At 48.0% G+C, this 17,665-nt stretch overlaps 1 protein-coding gene across 1 annotated transcript; it reads right to left on the bottom strand.

The window, feature by feature from the left end:
• Positions 1-62: 62 nt before the first annotated feature.
• On the bottom strand, positions 63-15,691 carry TGM4 (transglutaminase 4). The gene is made up of 14 exons (XM_082044283.1): positions 15,552-15,691; positions 10,390-10,578; positions 10,141-10,247; positions 9,717-9,846; positions 8,957-9,075; positions 7,440-7,547; positions 6,137-6,311; positions 5,490-5,628; positions 5,124-5,227; positions 4,026-4,277; positions 3,040-3,390; positions 1,555-1,724; positions 927-1,063; positions 63-410 (listed from the first exon to the last, which is right to left on the bottom strand). The coding sequence occupies exons 1-14, from the start codon at positions 15,565-15,567 to the stop codon at positions 269-271; spliced, it is 2,139 nt and encodes a 712-aa protein (XP_081900409.1). The 5' UTR covers positions 15,568-15,691; the 3' UTR covers positions 63-268.
• Between the last annotated feature and the right edge of the window lie 1,974 nt (positions 15,692-17,665).

Raw genomic sequence — 17,665 nt, 5'->3', positions numbered from 1 at the left:
CCCCACGGGCTCAGAGTCATCCCAACTTGGCAATACCATACAACCCAACCACACAGTAGATTTTAACAGCTTTTATTAAATCACAATTAACTGCAATCAACAGAACTGTGCCCTCTAAGTCAGTTTAATTCCCTTAGCTTAATGAGATTTTTTGCTCTTTACTTCGAGATTACTATCCAGCAATCAAGGAGGCCAGAAGTGCCCTTGACACGCAACAGTGCGACGTGTTTAGCCGGGTCACCATTTACACCCTCCTGAGGCACTGATTCTAGTTGATGATGGTGATCTTCTTCTCTGCAGAGATCCCTTTGAGCTGAGTCGAGGTCAGCTTGGCCACCATTTTCTTCTCTCCTAGTCTTGTCGGAGTGCAGATTACTTCAGACTTAATGATCCTGCCAGGCTGTACGTCCCTAAGGAGAAAGAAAAAACAAATAGCCCCAGTGTGAGTTATCATTCTTATTTGCCACATTTGAATCATTTTGCTTATAGAAATAGCTGCTGCTTGTGTTTAGGGTGTTTCCCTTCTCTGATGCCCAACATGCAGTAAGCGGGGCTCGGCATAGTGGTGCTGGCTGGTGGTCCCGGTGCTCCCTGGAAACCCTCCTAGATTGTCCCATACTGCTTAAACACTAAATTTGGGTCTGAAGGAAGCAGATGTGTTCATGCTGGCTGGGCTGTGCCTGGCATCACAGCAGGAACCTGGGGAGAGTCCCTGTCATGCCGAAATGTTCTGAGCAGGCCAACCTTTGCGTGGGTCTTTCTGCCGCTGGGATTGAGCCCAAATGTGGCAAGGTTTCTAACATGGTTTTCAAAGGGCTGCATTACTACACATCTCCTAACTGCTTCTTCAAGGGAAATTAAAAACAAATTTTAAAAAAAGAGAAACAAAGCAGAATCTCTTTTTCATACTGGGCTCATTGCCTTACCCCTGATCAAATGTTGTCATCTTAAATATGCCCAAGCCCTCCACCAGCAGCTTGCAGTTGTCCAGGGGCACATTCAGCTTGTTCTTGAAGATGAAGGCACAGGTGAACTCCTCATTCAGTTTGGCTGTTTCTGGCATCTGGTAGAGGAGGAAAGAGAGAAACAAACCGAAAGGCCAAGGATCAGAAAGGTAATAAAGATGTTGGAGCTGCTGCCCGTTTGCTCCTTACCCCCAGTGTGGTGGGGGACAACCCCCCTATCTTTTCCACCCTCCTGTGGCACCGTGTGCTTTGCCCCACCACCTGTTTTCCCAGCTCTTCTCTCTGGTTTCTCAACCGTTTTTTCCTTCAGGGGTTAGAGCTGCAGTGTTGGAGATATGCCCCACACAAACTGTTCTCTTCCATCCTCTTCCCTCCAGCAGCCCCTGCCTGCCCATTTTAGATGGGGCAATAAAATCTGCATTTTGTGTGTGCTTTCAACCTTCAAACAAAGGTTGAGTAACCAAATACGCTGAGGACTGAGCACCCCAGGAGGCAGCTGTTTGGGAGATACCCCCGGGAATGCTAACACCACCATGGTGTTACAGTGAACAGGCCTTTAACCCTTGTCCCCAAGGAGCTTGGCTGGCACCTGGACGGTGATGGGGGGGTACTCGAAGGGCATTGTTATCTCTTTGGTGAGTTTGTCTTCCATTCCCTGGACCTCAGCAATGGCAGTGACATGGACGAGCACTTCATCTTCCACGGAGGCCAGTGTCTTCATGTATGTGTCAGCTCCTATTTTCAGAGGAATCTGTGTCTCTGTAGGTGGAAAAAACACAGCTCAGGGCTTCATCACACACCTGGAAACTGGATGGCAAATTTGGCTGTGATAGTTGGTGCCTCAGGGTGCAGAATGAGGCATATTTGCTGAGACCATCCAGCTTTTGGCCAGACTGGAGGCCCCATGGGGGGAAGCCCCAGCTCAGCAAGTGGTACCTGGCACACACAGCCCATGGGAAGGGTGGCTGAGCACACGCCGTCTCCCTGCCAAGCCAAGTGTCGGCTCGGGCTCATGTCCAGCGTCTCAGCCGCGCTTGTCCCCGGCTGCCCTGGCACTCAGGAGGAGGTAGGGGAGCATGAGGTTGGGTACATTTAAGCCCATGTCCCCTGGGGTTTCTCTGAGGCACTACTAGCTATAAAATTAGCTGTTTTCCTTTCACTTCAGATTTTATCTTTAATTGTCTGGACAAACTTCCAGTGGCTTGGAAGAGCCCCAGAGTCAGCAGGGCTGAAGCCTGAATGTTGCTTTAGCTTCAAAGCTTCCTGGCTTCTGGGAATCAAAAAAAAATTATGCCTGTCCTTATCTCTAAACGTATGTTGCTACTCTTGTGTCCTACCCTGCTGCATTTTGACAGCCAGAGTATATGCTTGAAAACACCCAGCAATAACCAGCAGGAAAGATTTCTTTTTGTGCGAGTGACTCACGCTTGGAATAAACAAGTGCTGTTAATTATTCATCACTTGTTATTCTCTTGTTTAGCAAATTTCAGTCACATTGCTGGGGATCAGAAATGCAAACCAGGTTGCTCAAAGATACGCAACAAACAGCAAAGAAGCTCTTGGGATCAGCCAGGCAGCCATGAGGTTGAAATAACACTGAGCAGCATCACCACCAGCTGTTCAACATTAGAGCAGCAAGCAAAAGGAAAAAAAAAAAAAAAAAAAGGCTGAAATTTCCAGCCACCTAAATCCTTTGTGGGATGTGACCCATATGGACACACCCGAAGCCTGCAGTGGCATCTTTGATGCTGACATGGTGAAGACAGGAAGGAGATACTTGCACAGCAAAAACTTCTGTCTGCCCACTCTGATGTGTTTCTAACCATCTCATTGAAGCTGTGGCAGGAACAGGGCTTTTGTGTTTTGGCCCCCACTATGTTGGGATCCCAGTCGGTAACTGAGACTCCCAAATGCAGTAACAAGGGAGGCAGGTAGCAGGCAGGTGATTTCTGCTCTTCCTGCGGTACAGATTCATGCACTCACCTACAGCAGAGCTATTATGAACCATCTTGAGTGAAACCCCAGACTGACACAGTAAATAGCCCACAGAACACAGCGACCTTTCTGTGCCTACCAGATTCGCCTTCAAGCTCGACAGTCTCCTTGACATATCCAAGACTGGCCTCAACTTTCCCAGTATAGGACTGCAGCTGGCAGGAGCCGACAAGATTGATGGTCCATTTCCCAGGAGTAGAGGTCTTCACTGTAATGGCCAGCTCGAGGGGATTGCCAGGATGCAAAGGTGCTTCGTTGGTTATCTCAAGATGGAGCCCAGTCTGGGGGACTGGCTCAGGCGGGAGGATCTGAGAATGTAATGACCTTTCAGCCATGGGATAAGCTGAAGCGAAGCGTGCACGAGGCACCATTCCTGCAGGACGTATGAAGGAGAGAGCTTTCTCCATAGACTCCCTTTCTTCTACGGAGCCTGGATGAAGAAAAAAGATGGGTGATAGCTGTACCCCAGTCTCCTCACTGAGAACCATCTTCCCTTTATTTATGCTTCTGCTGCTGAGCAAAGAGGATGTCAGGGCACCCCCAGCTTCTGCTCAGGAGACCCTCTTGGCTTACACTACCACCAGAACTAACTGTGGTGTTTTGGACTGGAAGAATTTCCTGAAGGGGGCACTTTTAAAGGATGGATGCTCTTAACTTTTTCAATCTAAGGTTTTCCTGCTCCTGACTGGGCAGATTTAACAGTCTAGCACAACACGGCTGGATCTGAGAACCGTGTGGAGGGAAAGCGGGGATTTTTGTTTCCAGTATGTTCTAAGGAATAAAAAGACAGGAAGAATGAAGACATGAAGCAACAGTAAGTCAAATCACTACATGGGTCGCTCAGCCTATTTCTTTCACTGATCCCAAAAGAGCAGCCTATGGGTGCCACTGGAGGCGTGAAGATGCCCAGGAGCGGCACTGCTCCTTCAGGTCTCCACGCCTTACACAGGGTTTGCCACTGCAGCTACCTCTGTGGCTATCTCCTGGAGATAACATGTTGTGGGGTGACCTGTGGGGTCAGGGGGTCTCCTCTTTGTCACTACGTTAGAGGAAGGGGGCAGTCACCTTCAGGGAACTTGTACTGTGAAGTGATGTCTTCCCGCCTGTCTTCCCCCACGGCTTTTGTGCTTATTTTCACACCGATGCCTTCGGTCTCCGTGCTAATCCTGGTGAATTTATTCTTGCCGTTCACCTTCTTGACGATCCAGTAGACTTTGTCAGCATTCACTTCCGCATACACAAACTTGCCGTCAAAGGGCAAATACACATCCCCCTCTTTGACAGCCTTCACCGAGCACGGACCACACTGGAACATACCTAGAAAGTGCATTCAACACCATTTGCTTTTCCAGATATCAGCAGAGCCTCCAATTTTTCTTCCACCCTCAGACCCACCCAAGCAGGAACATGTGGCCATGGTAGTTGACTCTTACTAGAAAATATTCCTCCAAGTCAGCAATGAACTCCAAAAGGTCTGATGTATCCCATAGCTATTTGGGCTTTTTTAGAGATTACCAAGGTCTGGTAAAAGCTTTTATGTGTTTCTCCTCACCTGAGTAATTTTAAGGTTTGAAAGTCATGGCTTGGTGATGAAGTCAACCAAGTCCAGCCACCTGTGTTGATTTTCTGGCAACACCCCACTTTTTGCACAGCCTTGAGGATTAATGTTTTATTTCCTGCATCAAATTCCCTGCATCTGTGCAGGGAGGGTAGTCACCAATTCTGGCAGCCAGTCCTCTCATTTGCCAATGAACAGACTCATGACTTTCTCAGGAAAGCTCTACAGAAAGCATCTTTACTGGGGAAAGCTGTGGCACCTCTTACTACAGACTGCTTTGAGCCCTCAGCTTCACCGAAGAAATCAAGGGATGGTGGAAAGAGAAATTAGCTCTGACTTCCAGCTATGAGCTCTAACCTCTGAAGAGACATTCATGTCCCCACAGCATCTCACAAGGCTGGCTTTCTGCCTGCTGAGAAATGCTGTTCCTCTCATCCCAGGCTGAGACAACAGGATTGAGACCTGCGTTTTAGGATGTTACTGCCCAAGTGTGTGAAGATGTGCATGGGCAGTATGTGCTTTGCTGACTGGAGACCATGGTTTTCATACAAAATGTCTCTGTCTCCACTGGGAGTTGTAGAAGAGCCTTTCCAGGCAAACCCTACCTTGACTTTGCTCCTGAGGGGTTGCATCAATTGCCTGCCAGCCGCCAAAGCCTGTTGGCAGGTCTAGCCGCCTCATCCAGACATCGTTCCACACGTGGAAGTTCCTGTGTGCATTTGGGTTGGAAAGAGGAGTGAGCTGTTACAGCCAGAAGAGTCATGATCTCCTGTCTTAATCCTTAAGTAAGGGCATGATTTAATGGGGATTTGCGTGTAACCCTGTGAAACCCCAGGCTTTCCCTGTCTCTGGGGCAGCAAACCCGAAGTGGGAGGGAAATTCTCAGAGGAAAGGGTACTGGGGCTGAGAAACACAGTGCTGCAGGGTGGTTGCAGGGGGATGTAGGAAGCGTTAGCCCCCTTTGGCAGTACCAGACAGAATCGAGGGACATCGAGGTCAGCTTTTCTCCGACTTCATTCAGGTAAACGTCAACTCTCAGGTTCTCATCTGTATCGTGTGCAGAGTTGAAGTTACTCACGCAGCGGGACGGGATCCCCAAGCAGCGCATAACTGCAGCACAGACAGACAAAACACAGGGTCACAAAACTGCTCAGGTTGGTGGGTGCATCTGGGGATCATCTCATCCGACCCCCCTGCCCATGCAGTGTCCTCTACAGCAGATGCCCAGGACCATGTCCAGGTGGCTTTTGAATATCTCCAGGGACAGAGACTCCACAACCTCTTTAGGCAACCTGTGCCAGTGCTTGGTCACCGTCACAGTGAAAAAGCCTTTTTTCCCATGTTCAGACAGAACCTCCCGTGTTTCACTTTGTGTTCATCACCTCTGGTGCTGTCACTTGGCACCACTGGCTCTATTTGCCCCACTCCCTGCTGTCAGGTATTTATACACATGGAGAAGAGCCCCTGAACCTTCTTTTCTCCAGACTGAGCAGTCCCAGCTCCTTCAGCCTCTCCTTACACAACAGACCCTGACACCTCTGCTGCTCAGAGGCATGGTAATTTGGCTAACTAGCACAGTAATTAGGATATCAGGGAAGGGAGACAGTTCAATGCTTACCTGTAGTGAGGACTCCTGCGAAGACCCAGCATTGACCATAAGACACTGGCTTCTTAGTTTTGTAATACTGCTGCAAAATTGCAACACTCCCGATCCAATCCATAGGGGAGGTCCCATTGCTGTAATTCCCTGACCAGTTTCCCAGCACGACACCGCTGTCATCATTGGCATTAACCTGTGGCCACACACACACATGCAAAGGAGAAAAATATGGGCATGAGGCTGAATGAGGCTTTAAACCCTGGGGTCTCTGCCCACCCTGTGTCTCCCCAGGTTCTCCACAGCTCTGTGGCACCCAGCAAGGCTGCTGGTGCCATCTGGGGGCTACCCTGGTTAGAAACCTGCCACCTGGATGTCTAGAAGGATGGTGCACTGCTACTTGGGGCGGACATAACACACTCTACATCTTGTATCCTACAGCCCAGAAGTTCCAGAAGGGTCCCACTGCAAGAGAACAGTTGTCCCCTGAAACACAACCCTTGAGCTGGCTCTGCCAATGCAGCTGCTGGAGAAGGACAGCCACCAGGGGAGCTGCAAGCTTTGGAGACAGGGAGATGCTGTATTTCATAGAAACATTTTGGTTGGAAGACACCCTTAAGATGGAGTCCAACCATAACCTAACTCTAGCACTAAACCAGGTCCATAAGAACCTCATCTACACATCTTTTAAACACTTCCAGGGATGGTGACTCCACCACTTCCCTGGGCAGCCTGTTTCACTGCCTGACAACCCTTTCCATGAAGAAATTTTTCCTAATATCCAATCTAAACTTCCCCTGGAACAACTTGAGGCCATTTCCTCTTGTCCTATCACTTGCTACTCGGGAGAAGAGACCAACACCCTCCATGCTACAACCTCCTTTCAGGTAGTTGCAGACAGCGATAACATCTCCCCTCGGCCTCCTTTTCTCCAGGCTAAACAGCCCCAGTTCTCTCAGCTGCTCTTCATAAGACTTGTGCTCCAAACCCTTCACCATCTTTATTGCCCTTCTCTGAACTCTCTCCAGCACCTCTGTGTCTTTCTTGTAGTGAGGGGCCCAAAACTGAACACAATATTTGAGGTGCGGCTTCACCAGTGCCAAGTACATGGGGATGATCTCTTCCCTAGTCCTGCTGGCCACACTAGGCCATGCTCACCTCTTCCCTCCACCCAAAATACCTCTGGCTTTTTGCATGCAGTTACCCAAAGGAACCCATTTCAGATGCATCCTGAACTGGTGTTCAAGGACCCAGGGGAAAAAGAGCAAGTAACAAGGAGGAGGGAAAGCTGGAGTGGCAAAGCACTTCTCTGGGAGGGGCATACCAAAGCAGACATGGCTCTGGACACAAGCACAGGATCCCTTCTACTGCCCGGCCTGAGTCCACTTTTGTCCATCAGATACATGCAGGCATCCAAGACGTATTCCTCAAACTGTTTTGGAGAGAAAATGGAGACATTTTTATACACCGCTTTAAAACAAAATTAGCTCAATCACTACGAAGTCTATTTGAGTACTTGGAGGAAACTGTCTGACTAGTCTTAACTTTCAAACTTCCTTTATGATACTGAATTTTCAAGCCTATGGGAATTCTCAAAGCCATTCTCTCTAAAGAAGGGCTTAAACAGAGCCCCACCTTGGAAGACAAAAGCCTGTCTCATGTGTCTTGCAAACACAGCTGGAATCTGACGCAGCAGTATTTACTCCTGTGAGTAGTCCTAAGTCACCTACGCCATCTCCCTGCAGCCCTGCAAATTACTCACTAGAGTAATGAAAATTTAAGAGCACTACAGATATTCAGCCTATTGACATAGGTACAAAATGAACCCTGGGAAAAAAATTGGTATATAAATGCAGATTATTACAGCAAAAGTTTCCTAATTAGCAATTGCTGATAAAACTTCCTGAGGTCCAATTCACAGAAATGTCAAATATCTGATCCAACAAAGCTTGGCAGAATATCAATATCAATTCTCATTGCTTACAGGCAGAATAAATATTAGGATAGGAACAGCCCTATGGACAATGCCCTTTGGCCCCTCCATGGGAAAGGCATCAGCATGAGCACTTTTGCTGGGTTCTCTGCAGCTTGAAATCACAGACTTATAAAACAAAATAAAAACAAGAAGAGAAAACAAAACAAAACAGATTTCAACTTTTTTTTGGCGGGGAAGTCTGCCTGGGCAGGGTGCAGGATGCTTTGTTTGGGTGTCTGTGTGCTTTCTATGGGGTGCAAATAAACCTGCTCTGGCATCCACCTCTTATCTCTAGATGGAGCTATCTGGGAGGCAGCACAGAGGAACACCCTTCCTGGGAGGGGGGGCTGACTGTGTCCTGTGGCCAACATTTCACCTCGCAGTTGGGGAAGGCACCACTTGAACCATGACAACCTCTGCCAGTGCTTTTCCCGTATATTTTCCCAATCATGATGCAACAGCTAAATAATCTAATGGTTTTTTTTTTCCCCCATCAGCCCTCTCTGTGGCTCATGAGCTGCTTACCGACAGCTGCTGTGTTGCATGAGAGCAGGGAGGGCTCCTTATGGGAATCTTTTTAACTAGAAATGCTCCATCCCCAGTTTCCCCATTCTTTGCCAGGGGTCTTGTGATCTGATTACAAACATGCCATTAAGCCCCATTCTGAAGCTGTGGCTGGGGGAAACACTTCAATACGCAGATTACTCTAAGCAGGTGAGCCTTCCCAGTGAAGCTTGCAGGATTATTCAAGCACATTGAGTTACTCATGGCCTTAAACTGCTTTTAGGTCTGATTCATTGAAATTAATGCGTAAAGGAGAAAGAGCGAATTAAGATAATAACACCAGCTAGATAGCTGTATTTTACCTGCCCAAAATTCCAGGGTCTATTGTATATGTTGTATGCAGACCCAACATAGATGTAGCCTGTATCGTTGAGCACATACTCGTTTCTCTGTGCCTCATCAGCCATGAAGACGACATCATCTGGAACAAAAAAACCCTCAGATGTCAGGTGGTTTGCACACAGGCTATACGAAGTTTTCCTTGGAAAGCTAAACTGAGGGAGTTGGTGGTCTGTTACATTCACACCAAATTATGACCATGTATCATTCACTTTTTTTTTTCCTATCATGGAAGAATTTCCTAAAAGACTAAGCTTTATTTTACTTCTGTAGGTCTGTTGCTATATGACCATTGTCTTATTTTAGTGAAAAGCTTCTTTCTGAACAAGTACTTCAGTGGACTAGGTAGACAGTAGAGGGAACTGGGGGACAGATGCCAACCAGCAACACACATTTTTTTGTCTGGTTATTTTTTTAAATCTGGATTTTTAGCAAACCCAGTCATCTCAGTTAACATCTGCAGTGGCTCAGGGAAAGGAAACAGCAAGGGGTGACACAGAGGTGCAAACAGAGGTGACAGAGAGATGCCCTAGGGAGGAGCTGGCTCATTGCTATTGCCCAGCTTCCCACTGGCTCCATGAGGATGCTGCTTCCATTGTTTTAGGGAGAAAAAGCAATGTACGCGGGAAAGAGAGGAGGAAAAATGTGAGGAAAAGCTCCCCCAGGGACAATCTCTGGCAGCAGTAACTATCAACCCGCTGGTTGCTGGACCACCCTCCTTACCTTCGCACCAAGGATTGAACAAAAGGTAGATATCACCCATTTCAGGCTTGTAAATGTTAGACCCAGTCTTCACGTTCAGGGTGTATTTTCCCACTGGAGCCCAGGGTGAGCTGATAACAGACAGCAGGCACTGGGGAGATGACAAAAGAGAGACGGCATGATGGACCCTCCAACCCAGCCACCGACATGGCACAAGTACAGCATGAGCACTGATGGTGGTGGATGAATATGTGGAAGAGGGATGGGGCGCATCCTGCGTGTGCAGTGGGGGACCAATGAATTAAACAGGGTAAAGCTGCTGCCCACCCAAAATTACAGGGTTAAGGGAAGGCAGGATGGGGTATGAGGATTTGCTCTATTGCTCCCAATGGGCTCGGTACCTTCCACCACTGCCCCGAGTGGGAGCGCGGACCATGGGTTCTACCTGTGTGCCGCTGTTCTTGACGATGGAGACTTTCCACCCACCGAAGTCCGGCTGAAGCATCGGGTTCAGCGACATCAGGGTTCCCCTGATTTTCATTGGGTTTTCACCTAGAAACAAATCCAACATGATATGCAGGAGGGTCTCATGGGTCTGCAATGATCATGAAATGCCGGGTGCAGGGACAGGCAGCTGGAGGTGGCTGGGGCTCTCCCACTTTGCCCGATGGCCATGGATGGCAGACACACTTACCGAGGCCGAAACGCAGAGACAACTTGTCGGTGGGCCTCAGCTCCCTGCTGAAGGTGAGCTCGAGCTGAAAGGGTTGCCCACGCCGCACCACCAGGTTCTTAATGTTGTATGCATCTGTGTGGTGCTGGCGGCAGTTCTGGCTCTTGCGAAAGTCAATCCCAGTGACTTTCAGATCGGTCCCTGGAAAGCCTTCAGCAGAGAGGGAGAAAGAAAAGAAAAAAAAGGGGGGGGTGTTGATGGTAAATTGCTCAATAAAGACAGGGTTTTCTTCTTCTTAATGGAGCCCTGTAGGTCATCAAATTAACTAACTATCCAGTGGTCTAGCACAAGGAATCACAACAAGGGTTGCCAGAGCTAATGGATGGTACAATAATTTTGATAATGTAAAATGTATTTATAAGGATAGGATAGGATAGGATAGGATAGGATAGGATAGGATAGGATAGGATAGGATAGGATAGGATAGGATAGGATAGGATGGAACGGAACGGAACGGAACGGAACGGAACGGAACAGAACAGAACAGAACAGAACAGAACAGAACAGAACAGAATAGAATAGAATAGAATAGAATAGAATAGAATAGAATAGAATAGAATAGAATAGAATAGAATAGAATAGAATAGAATAGAACAGAATAGAATAATACAATGTAAATACTTAGTATATGTATATAGAGATACAGAGAGACTCCTATTGCTGGGATGGGTTATGGAGGCTGTCTGTGGTGAGTGTGCTGCCACAATCCCCCCCGAGAAGGGATGAGCACCTGCCTCACCCTCTGACTATCTGGCCCTGGGTTGCTCGGACGTGCCTTTGCCTCCCTCCCTCACTGCCCAGGGAGTCTGAGGGATGTTTGACCTCTGAGGTGGCCCTGGGTGAGTGGGGAATGAGCAGCTTGAGGGAGGCAGCAGCAGTAGGAAACGTAGCCTGAGGATTTCTGTCCCAGTCAGGCACCCAGCCAGCACCCCAGCACCTCTGTGTATGGGCAGCTGCCCACTGCGTGCCCTTGGGGCTGCTTCCTCGACAGCCAAAAGGCTGCAAACAAGATCTCACTGGTTTGGAAAGCCAGGTCTGCTGGCCCACTGCCTGCCCTTGCACACTGCCAGCTGGCCAGGTGGCCAGCAGCCGGTAGCCAGCTCCACAGCCTGCCGCGTACCAGGAAGATGGCATAACTGCAAGTTTTGTTGCACTACTGAAAATCTTTCTTCTCTGAGAGTCTTGCTTCCCCCTTGAAAGTGGAGCAGCAACAGCACATCCGCATCCCATCCCTGCAGCTGCTGTGGGGCAGCTCTGCTCCCCTGAGCATCTCACACAGGAGCCCATCAAATGTCCTGACCAGTGCCCATGGTCCTGCCATGTCTCTGAGCCATACCCTCCTTGCTCCCATCTGCTCAGCTGCTTTGTTGGTGGCAGCTTGTCAAAGCCAAGGCTGTGACAGCAAGTCATGTTCGCTGCATGCCTGTGCCTTGATATGGTGCACACCTCCTTGAGTATTACAGATGTTTCTTCATTATTGCAGGTATTAAACAATAGTGATAGTAGTAGTAATAGTAGTAGTAGTTACAGTAGCAGCAGTAGACAGGTGAAGAAAGTGCTGCTTGTCAAGGCACATTCCCAGGTGATGCTCCCAGGTGCTCCCCAGATAGCACAGGGCAGGTTAAAAATTAAACCTCACCATTGGGATTTTATCTCAGGATATTACTCTCTGCTCAAAGACTAGCCTTATATTATCCTTGAACACATCCTTCATGTTATAAAATAATAATTAATTTTAGCTTTAATTACTTCTTACAAAACATAGTATACACAGTCAAGCTGGAAGTGTGCTGAAATTTCACTCCCAACAATTGCTGAAATCTCCAATGTGTCTGGGATGCCACAAGCCTGGGTAATTGGACTCTTCAGGACGCTGAAGCTGATACTTTGTATTTTCTCAAAAATTAGTCCCAAGTAATTTCACAAGTGCCATTAATCAACCTCTTGTGGAAATCTACATATGTGAACCTTTGCAAGTTTTTTTTGGTTTTGTTTTGGTTTGTTTTTTCCCAAGGACTTGGTTTCTCCTACTAACCAAGTACCAAAGGAAGGTTTGGGGCCAGGAGCCAGCTGTGCTGAAGAAATGTTCCCTGTCTGGGGAGATGCTAAACATGAGGGACAGTGTTCTTGCCCTCTCCATGCCAAGTGGTGCTTTTGCTGTTCAACTTCAGCACAGTTTTGGACTCCATCGAGATTATTTGTGGGGTGCTTTTTCCCCATTCATTCCCAACACAGCACCTAATTTCATAGCATCCAGCATTTAAAATCACCGTCTCCCAGGCTGCTTTCCCCTCCTGTGACTCTGGATGGGAGCAAGGCTGGGAAAAGGGCTCAGGGCTGCAGCCAAGAAGCAAGGCTCTGAGAGGCACAACCTGACACTGTGCTCAAGCAAAGAGCAAAACTTGAGCAAAGAGAAAGCGCTCAGCTTTTAAACAAAGATGGGGATTTGGGGTTTACTACATCAGGTTTTGGCAGGCTGCCCAGGTGTGGCAGGGAAAGCTGGAGCATGCCAGAACTGAGCTATATATCTTTGGAAGTGTCTAACCTGTCTTGTACCTGCCCATTAAATATTCTTAAAGCATGAATTCTGTGTAAACAGTAGGGAGTAACAATGCTTCAAAAGCGCTTGGCTCATGACTGATTTAGAAGATATGGGAGAGTAAGGAAATTTAAATCCACTTATGGTAACTTTGAAATTAGCCAGTCAAAGGAATAATGGTTGAAGGGATTAGTTCACAAAATGTCTTGACAGATTCACATGCACAACACCACGCAACCATGCTAACTCGAGTATCAACAAGGGCCATCCCTTATATTGAAGAGGCTGAAATCTGTTGATAGTTGCTGCAGCATGAGGGACACCACAAGCAGGGCTGGATCCAGGGCAGGCTGAAATTGGTGGCACTGTGACCTGCACTGGGTAGCGACTGCAGCCTTGAGTAAACTGAACTGACTGCCCATGGATCCCCACCAGATTACTACCTCCGTGTATTTCTTCTCAGTAAGTATTTAAACCATATTTATCTTAATTACATAGCACTTATCAGCAGTACAGCAAATAGACTTAAAATTGACCATCACCTTTCGCTAACCGATTTAATTTTTGAGCGCTTTTCATTTGATTGCTGACTGCCAGATACCAACATCAGGTTGATTTGCACAATGGGGCAGGGGTGCATATGTCAAAAAAATTCAGCTGAGATTGCTTAACTCTCTTGAAAAGCATGAAAGGGAAGTGCATCTTCCTCAGGGTTATCAAATCTCCAGCCACTAAAGCTGCTTGATCCTTGTTCCTTATGGAAGCCCTGGTGCTGGGTTGAGGAGCTACGAGAAGCCAGTCCTGGCAATGGATGAGGGCTTTGGCACCATGTAGGAGCTGGATGCATAGGATGGCTGTGGGAAAGGGCCCTGGGGAACCCATTCTTCCAGCATTTCCTAATGTAGGGACTGCATTTTTATCCCTTGTTTCTGGAAATCACCAGTGTTGAGGATGCAGAGAGTAAAAACCGCAGAGAACAGCTGCCTTGCAATATGCTGTGACAAAGCAGAGCGCGATGCCAAAGACCTGTCCCTGTCAATGGTGCTGCACTTATTTCTGTGCAAACACACCTGTGATACCCTGTGATGCAGCTGGCACAATGTCCCGCAACAAGAAATGTCGTGGAGCACGCCAGCGGCGCGCCCATCGCTGCGTCCAAGGGGATGTGGCCTCTGCCTGCCCTGCCTGGGCAGCCCTGTGTGCTGATTTTGGCTTCCTGCTCTGCCTCCTGGCTGGGGCATGGGGCCAGGCACCCACACACCCTGTGCCCGGCTGCCCACAGGCACCCCGGTTTGCCAGTATGGGAATTAATGATTTACAGCAGAGCTGAGCATGCCGAGAATGCGACCACTCACGGGATGGAGGCTTGAGCTACGAGGCAGCCCTGGCCGTGCTTGCTCCTGGGGCAGGCCAGGAGCAAACGCAAATCCTGCCGGATAACTTTCTTTTTCCTCCTTTTTTTTTTTATTTAGAAGAAATTTCAAGACAGTATATTTCTTTTTATTTCCTAGTTCCATGCTTTATCCCTTCTAGAGCTCCTTCCTAAACTAACCCACTGGCCCCATCGCATGCGACCTCCCTGGAAAGATGTTCAGAGCTTCGAGAATACAGCGATCACCCAGAACAAAAATGGGGACATGAGGCCTTTGCACTAGTGAGAATCTGAGGCGTTTTTTTCCATAAGTATGAGGTGATGGGGTTTTAAAAAATATTAATAGAGAGCAGAGCATTTCCAGCATGCCTGCCTTCAGTGGGAATAAGGACTGCTCAGAAGGTAAGTGGGATGCGAGTTGTAGTTTTGCAAGAAAGAGCAAAATTTGGACATATACATTCATTGCTCGCCCTTGCCCAACCTCCAGCAAACACTCTCTCATATTCCAGAGATGTGAGGTTCTGCTGTCTGAGACTTTCTGGAAAACTTCAGCTCATCCACACTCAAAGTATGGAGGTGTGAAATGGTGGGTCTCAGAACACTGTCAGGACATCTCTACTTTCCTGATAGCTGCGGAGACCTTCTCCCAGCTCCGCTGCAGGCACGAAGCAATCCGCGTGCAGAGCTGCTCTGGTACACCCCAAACCCCATGGGTTCTGGGCATCCTGGGGTTGGGCTGGCCCCAGGAGTGGTGGTGGTTCAGCAGCTGCCAGAGGAGTGACTCAGGCACCTTTCCAGGTAGGTGCGGGATCTTCTGACCTGGGATGCAGCTCAAGTCCCAGTAAATCCCACCTATTCAGCTATTTTGGAACTTCTGTCAGATGGGATCAGCCATCACTAAAGAACAATAATCTGAAGGATTCAGTAGTTTGAAAGAAATTCCTTTCACCTTGACACAGAACAAGTTTAGGAAAGCTGCGTTTCTTTCCTATTATCACCGACAGAGCCAGACGTCTACAGGTTGATGAAAGGTGGGTTGCATTTTTCAGTTGGTTTACCAATCCATCAAAATCAGAATTTTCGCAGTCAGAACAAACCTACTCCCTGTGAGCTACTGAAACACCTTTTAGAAAAGTATCACCCATGGCAGAGAGTGAGAAACCCTCCCTTAACATCTAACACGAGCTACCATATGGAGCATTAAAAACTCACCAATGTTAAAGCTCATGGTTCTTGTCGGTGTTTCGACGTGAGGTGCCTGCGATGCCGGCAGCTTCCAAGCTCCTGAGTAGCCTCTGCCACTGGCTTCTGAGCATGCAGAAGGAAGGCTGGCTGCCCTTTTTATCAGCCTCTTGCTCTGAGGTGTCAGCAGGGCCGCTGCCAAGGGGGTGGTGTTTAGAGAAAGGAAGTTCCTGGGGAAAAAAAAAAATGACTACAACTCCCTCTGCACATAGTCAGACCCTGAAAATCAGCGAAACTTAAATCCCGACTCACATGGCAGGTGGATTTACACAATCGGATGACAAGTGGACAGATCCTTCACTGACAAACAGTAAAATCATGGGCTGGATGAGTAACAGGAATGCAGCTATGCCCTAACATCCAGGTTACCAGGATTGCAACTCGATGGGCAAACTTTTCAAGGCAGCCAATAAACATCTAATTCTTAGAAAAACAGAGTTCCCCATCAGGACGGATGTGACTTTCTTTGAAGTTAGAAAGATTTTTATCATCGTGTTTGGGACAGAAACACTTGAAGCTGTGGGCTAAACTTTTACACATGTGGGTTGGAAAGCCCAAGGATCCTGGTGCTGACCCCCTCCCCATGGGGTCACGTGGGTGCCAGGGGAGATAGCCCAGTGGGAGCATCGGATGGGAAAGACGAGAAACAGGTCATGTCCAGGAGGAGCAAGAAATGTGGTGGATCGGGAGCTGTTCACTGGCTCCCCTTTGCTGACAGCTGTACCAAAGGTCTCAGCTCAGGAGGCAGCTGGAGCCCACATATCCCACTGCCACCCTGGTCCTCAGGGTGACCAAAGATGGAGACATGAGTCTACCCCACAGAGAGGAGAGCTGGTGGCACAGGTCAGCAGTGACATGGGCACGGTGGTCAGAAAGAGATACAAACATGTCCCCAAATACACAAAAGTAAAGAGGCAGCTCAGCTGCAGGAGCAGCCTCAGCCCCCCGATGCCTCCCTTCATGGCAGCAGGCCAGGCTCCAGCAAGGCAGGACTCAGTCTGCAAGGCTGGTGCATCTACACGTAGGATTTCTCTGAACAAGATCTTCCTGTGGAAGCCTTCAAAGGCACCGACTTTTCTCCATCAATTCAGGTAGCTATGTATTTACTTTAGGAGGACTATTTCATTTTGAAATGTTGGTGCAAGCTAGGTGCTGAGATAGCACATCCCACCCTTCGGGCATGTCACTGCCTGCTGGCTGGAGTATGTTCGGTGTCCTTAGTTGAGAGCATGACTAGCGCATCCCAGGGCACCGAGGGTTCAGTACACATCTATAATCTTGCAGGACATCTGCATGAACATCTGAACCGCCAGCGTTCTTAGTAGATGGAGTATCACTCACCTTCAGCACCAGACAATGTGCAGGCAAGCACATATTTCACTACTGAAAACAACACTACAACCCCATTTTACCTTCCAGTGTTGCTTTTCATCTGCATTTCTTTCCTTCTAGAAGGTGAAAGACGTTGCTTAAAACCAGCATAGGATGAAGTATATGTGGAATGGCAACACAACCAAATAACCAATAATACATGTAATCTGAACATTTACAATATATACTACTGGTTTCCACTTAACTGCAACAACAGAGTAATCCACTTCATCTGAAGGCACTGAGAGTAGCTTTCTAATCGAGTCTCAACCTGTTATATACACATCATTCCACGCTTGGTTGGAGGCAGCCTAAATAGCGTTGACACAGGAGTCCTACAGCAAAAACTACAGATTTTTGAAAACAGGAACAGGTTGATGTTGATAACGTTTTGCTTCTGAAAAAATTTTATGTAGGTGCGTGCTAGAGGGTTGGTGATGGAGGCAGGGCACGTACTCATCAGTGACCGTCACATTTCCAGTCCTATAGGGTCTTGCAAAAGGCTGATTTCAACAGCATGTGTGTCCTGGCCCTCATTTGGAACCTGAGTTCTAGGAAAGAGTGTTCAAGTTAGATGGGTGTGGGTTTTGCCCTGCCATGAACCTATTTCATCTTGAAGGTGGCTGACCTTTTCACTGTCTACAGGAACTTCTGGTTTATGCCAGTGGACAGCATCTAGCTTTCAGTTCTCCTTTTATTTTGTGCAGCTGCTG

The sequence above is a fragment of the Streptopelia decaocto genome, assembly GCF_964273445.1.
Source record: "Streptopelia decaocto genome assembly, chromosome: 2".
Lineage (NCBI taxonomy): Eukaryota > Metazoa > Chordata > Aves > Columbiformes > Columbidae > Streptopelia > Streptopelia decaocto.
The sequence above is the reverse complement of the archived record's forward strand: the minus strand, read 5'-3'. Positions and strand labels throughout refer to the sequence as shown.

What these genes read in the sequence shown, in the direction of transcription:
- TGM4 (XM_082044283.1), bottom strand. An exon ending in ACAGTACAAGTTCCCTGAAG is followed by an intron (nt 3,391 to 4,025) that starts GTGACTGCCCCC and finishes TTCTTCATCCAG; the next exon opens with GCTCCGTAGAAGAAAGGGAG. An exon ending in ACCCCCCCATCACCGTCCAG is followed by an intron (nt 1,064 to 1,554) that starts GTGCCAGCCAAG and finishes CTCCTCTACCAG; the next exon opens with ATGCCAGAAACAGCCAAACT.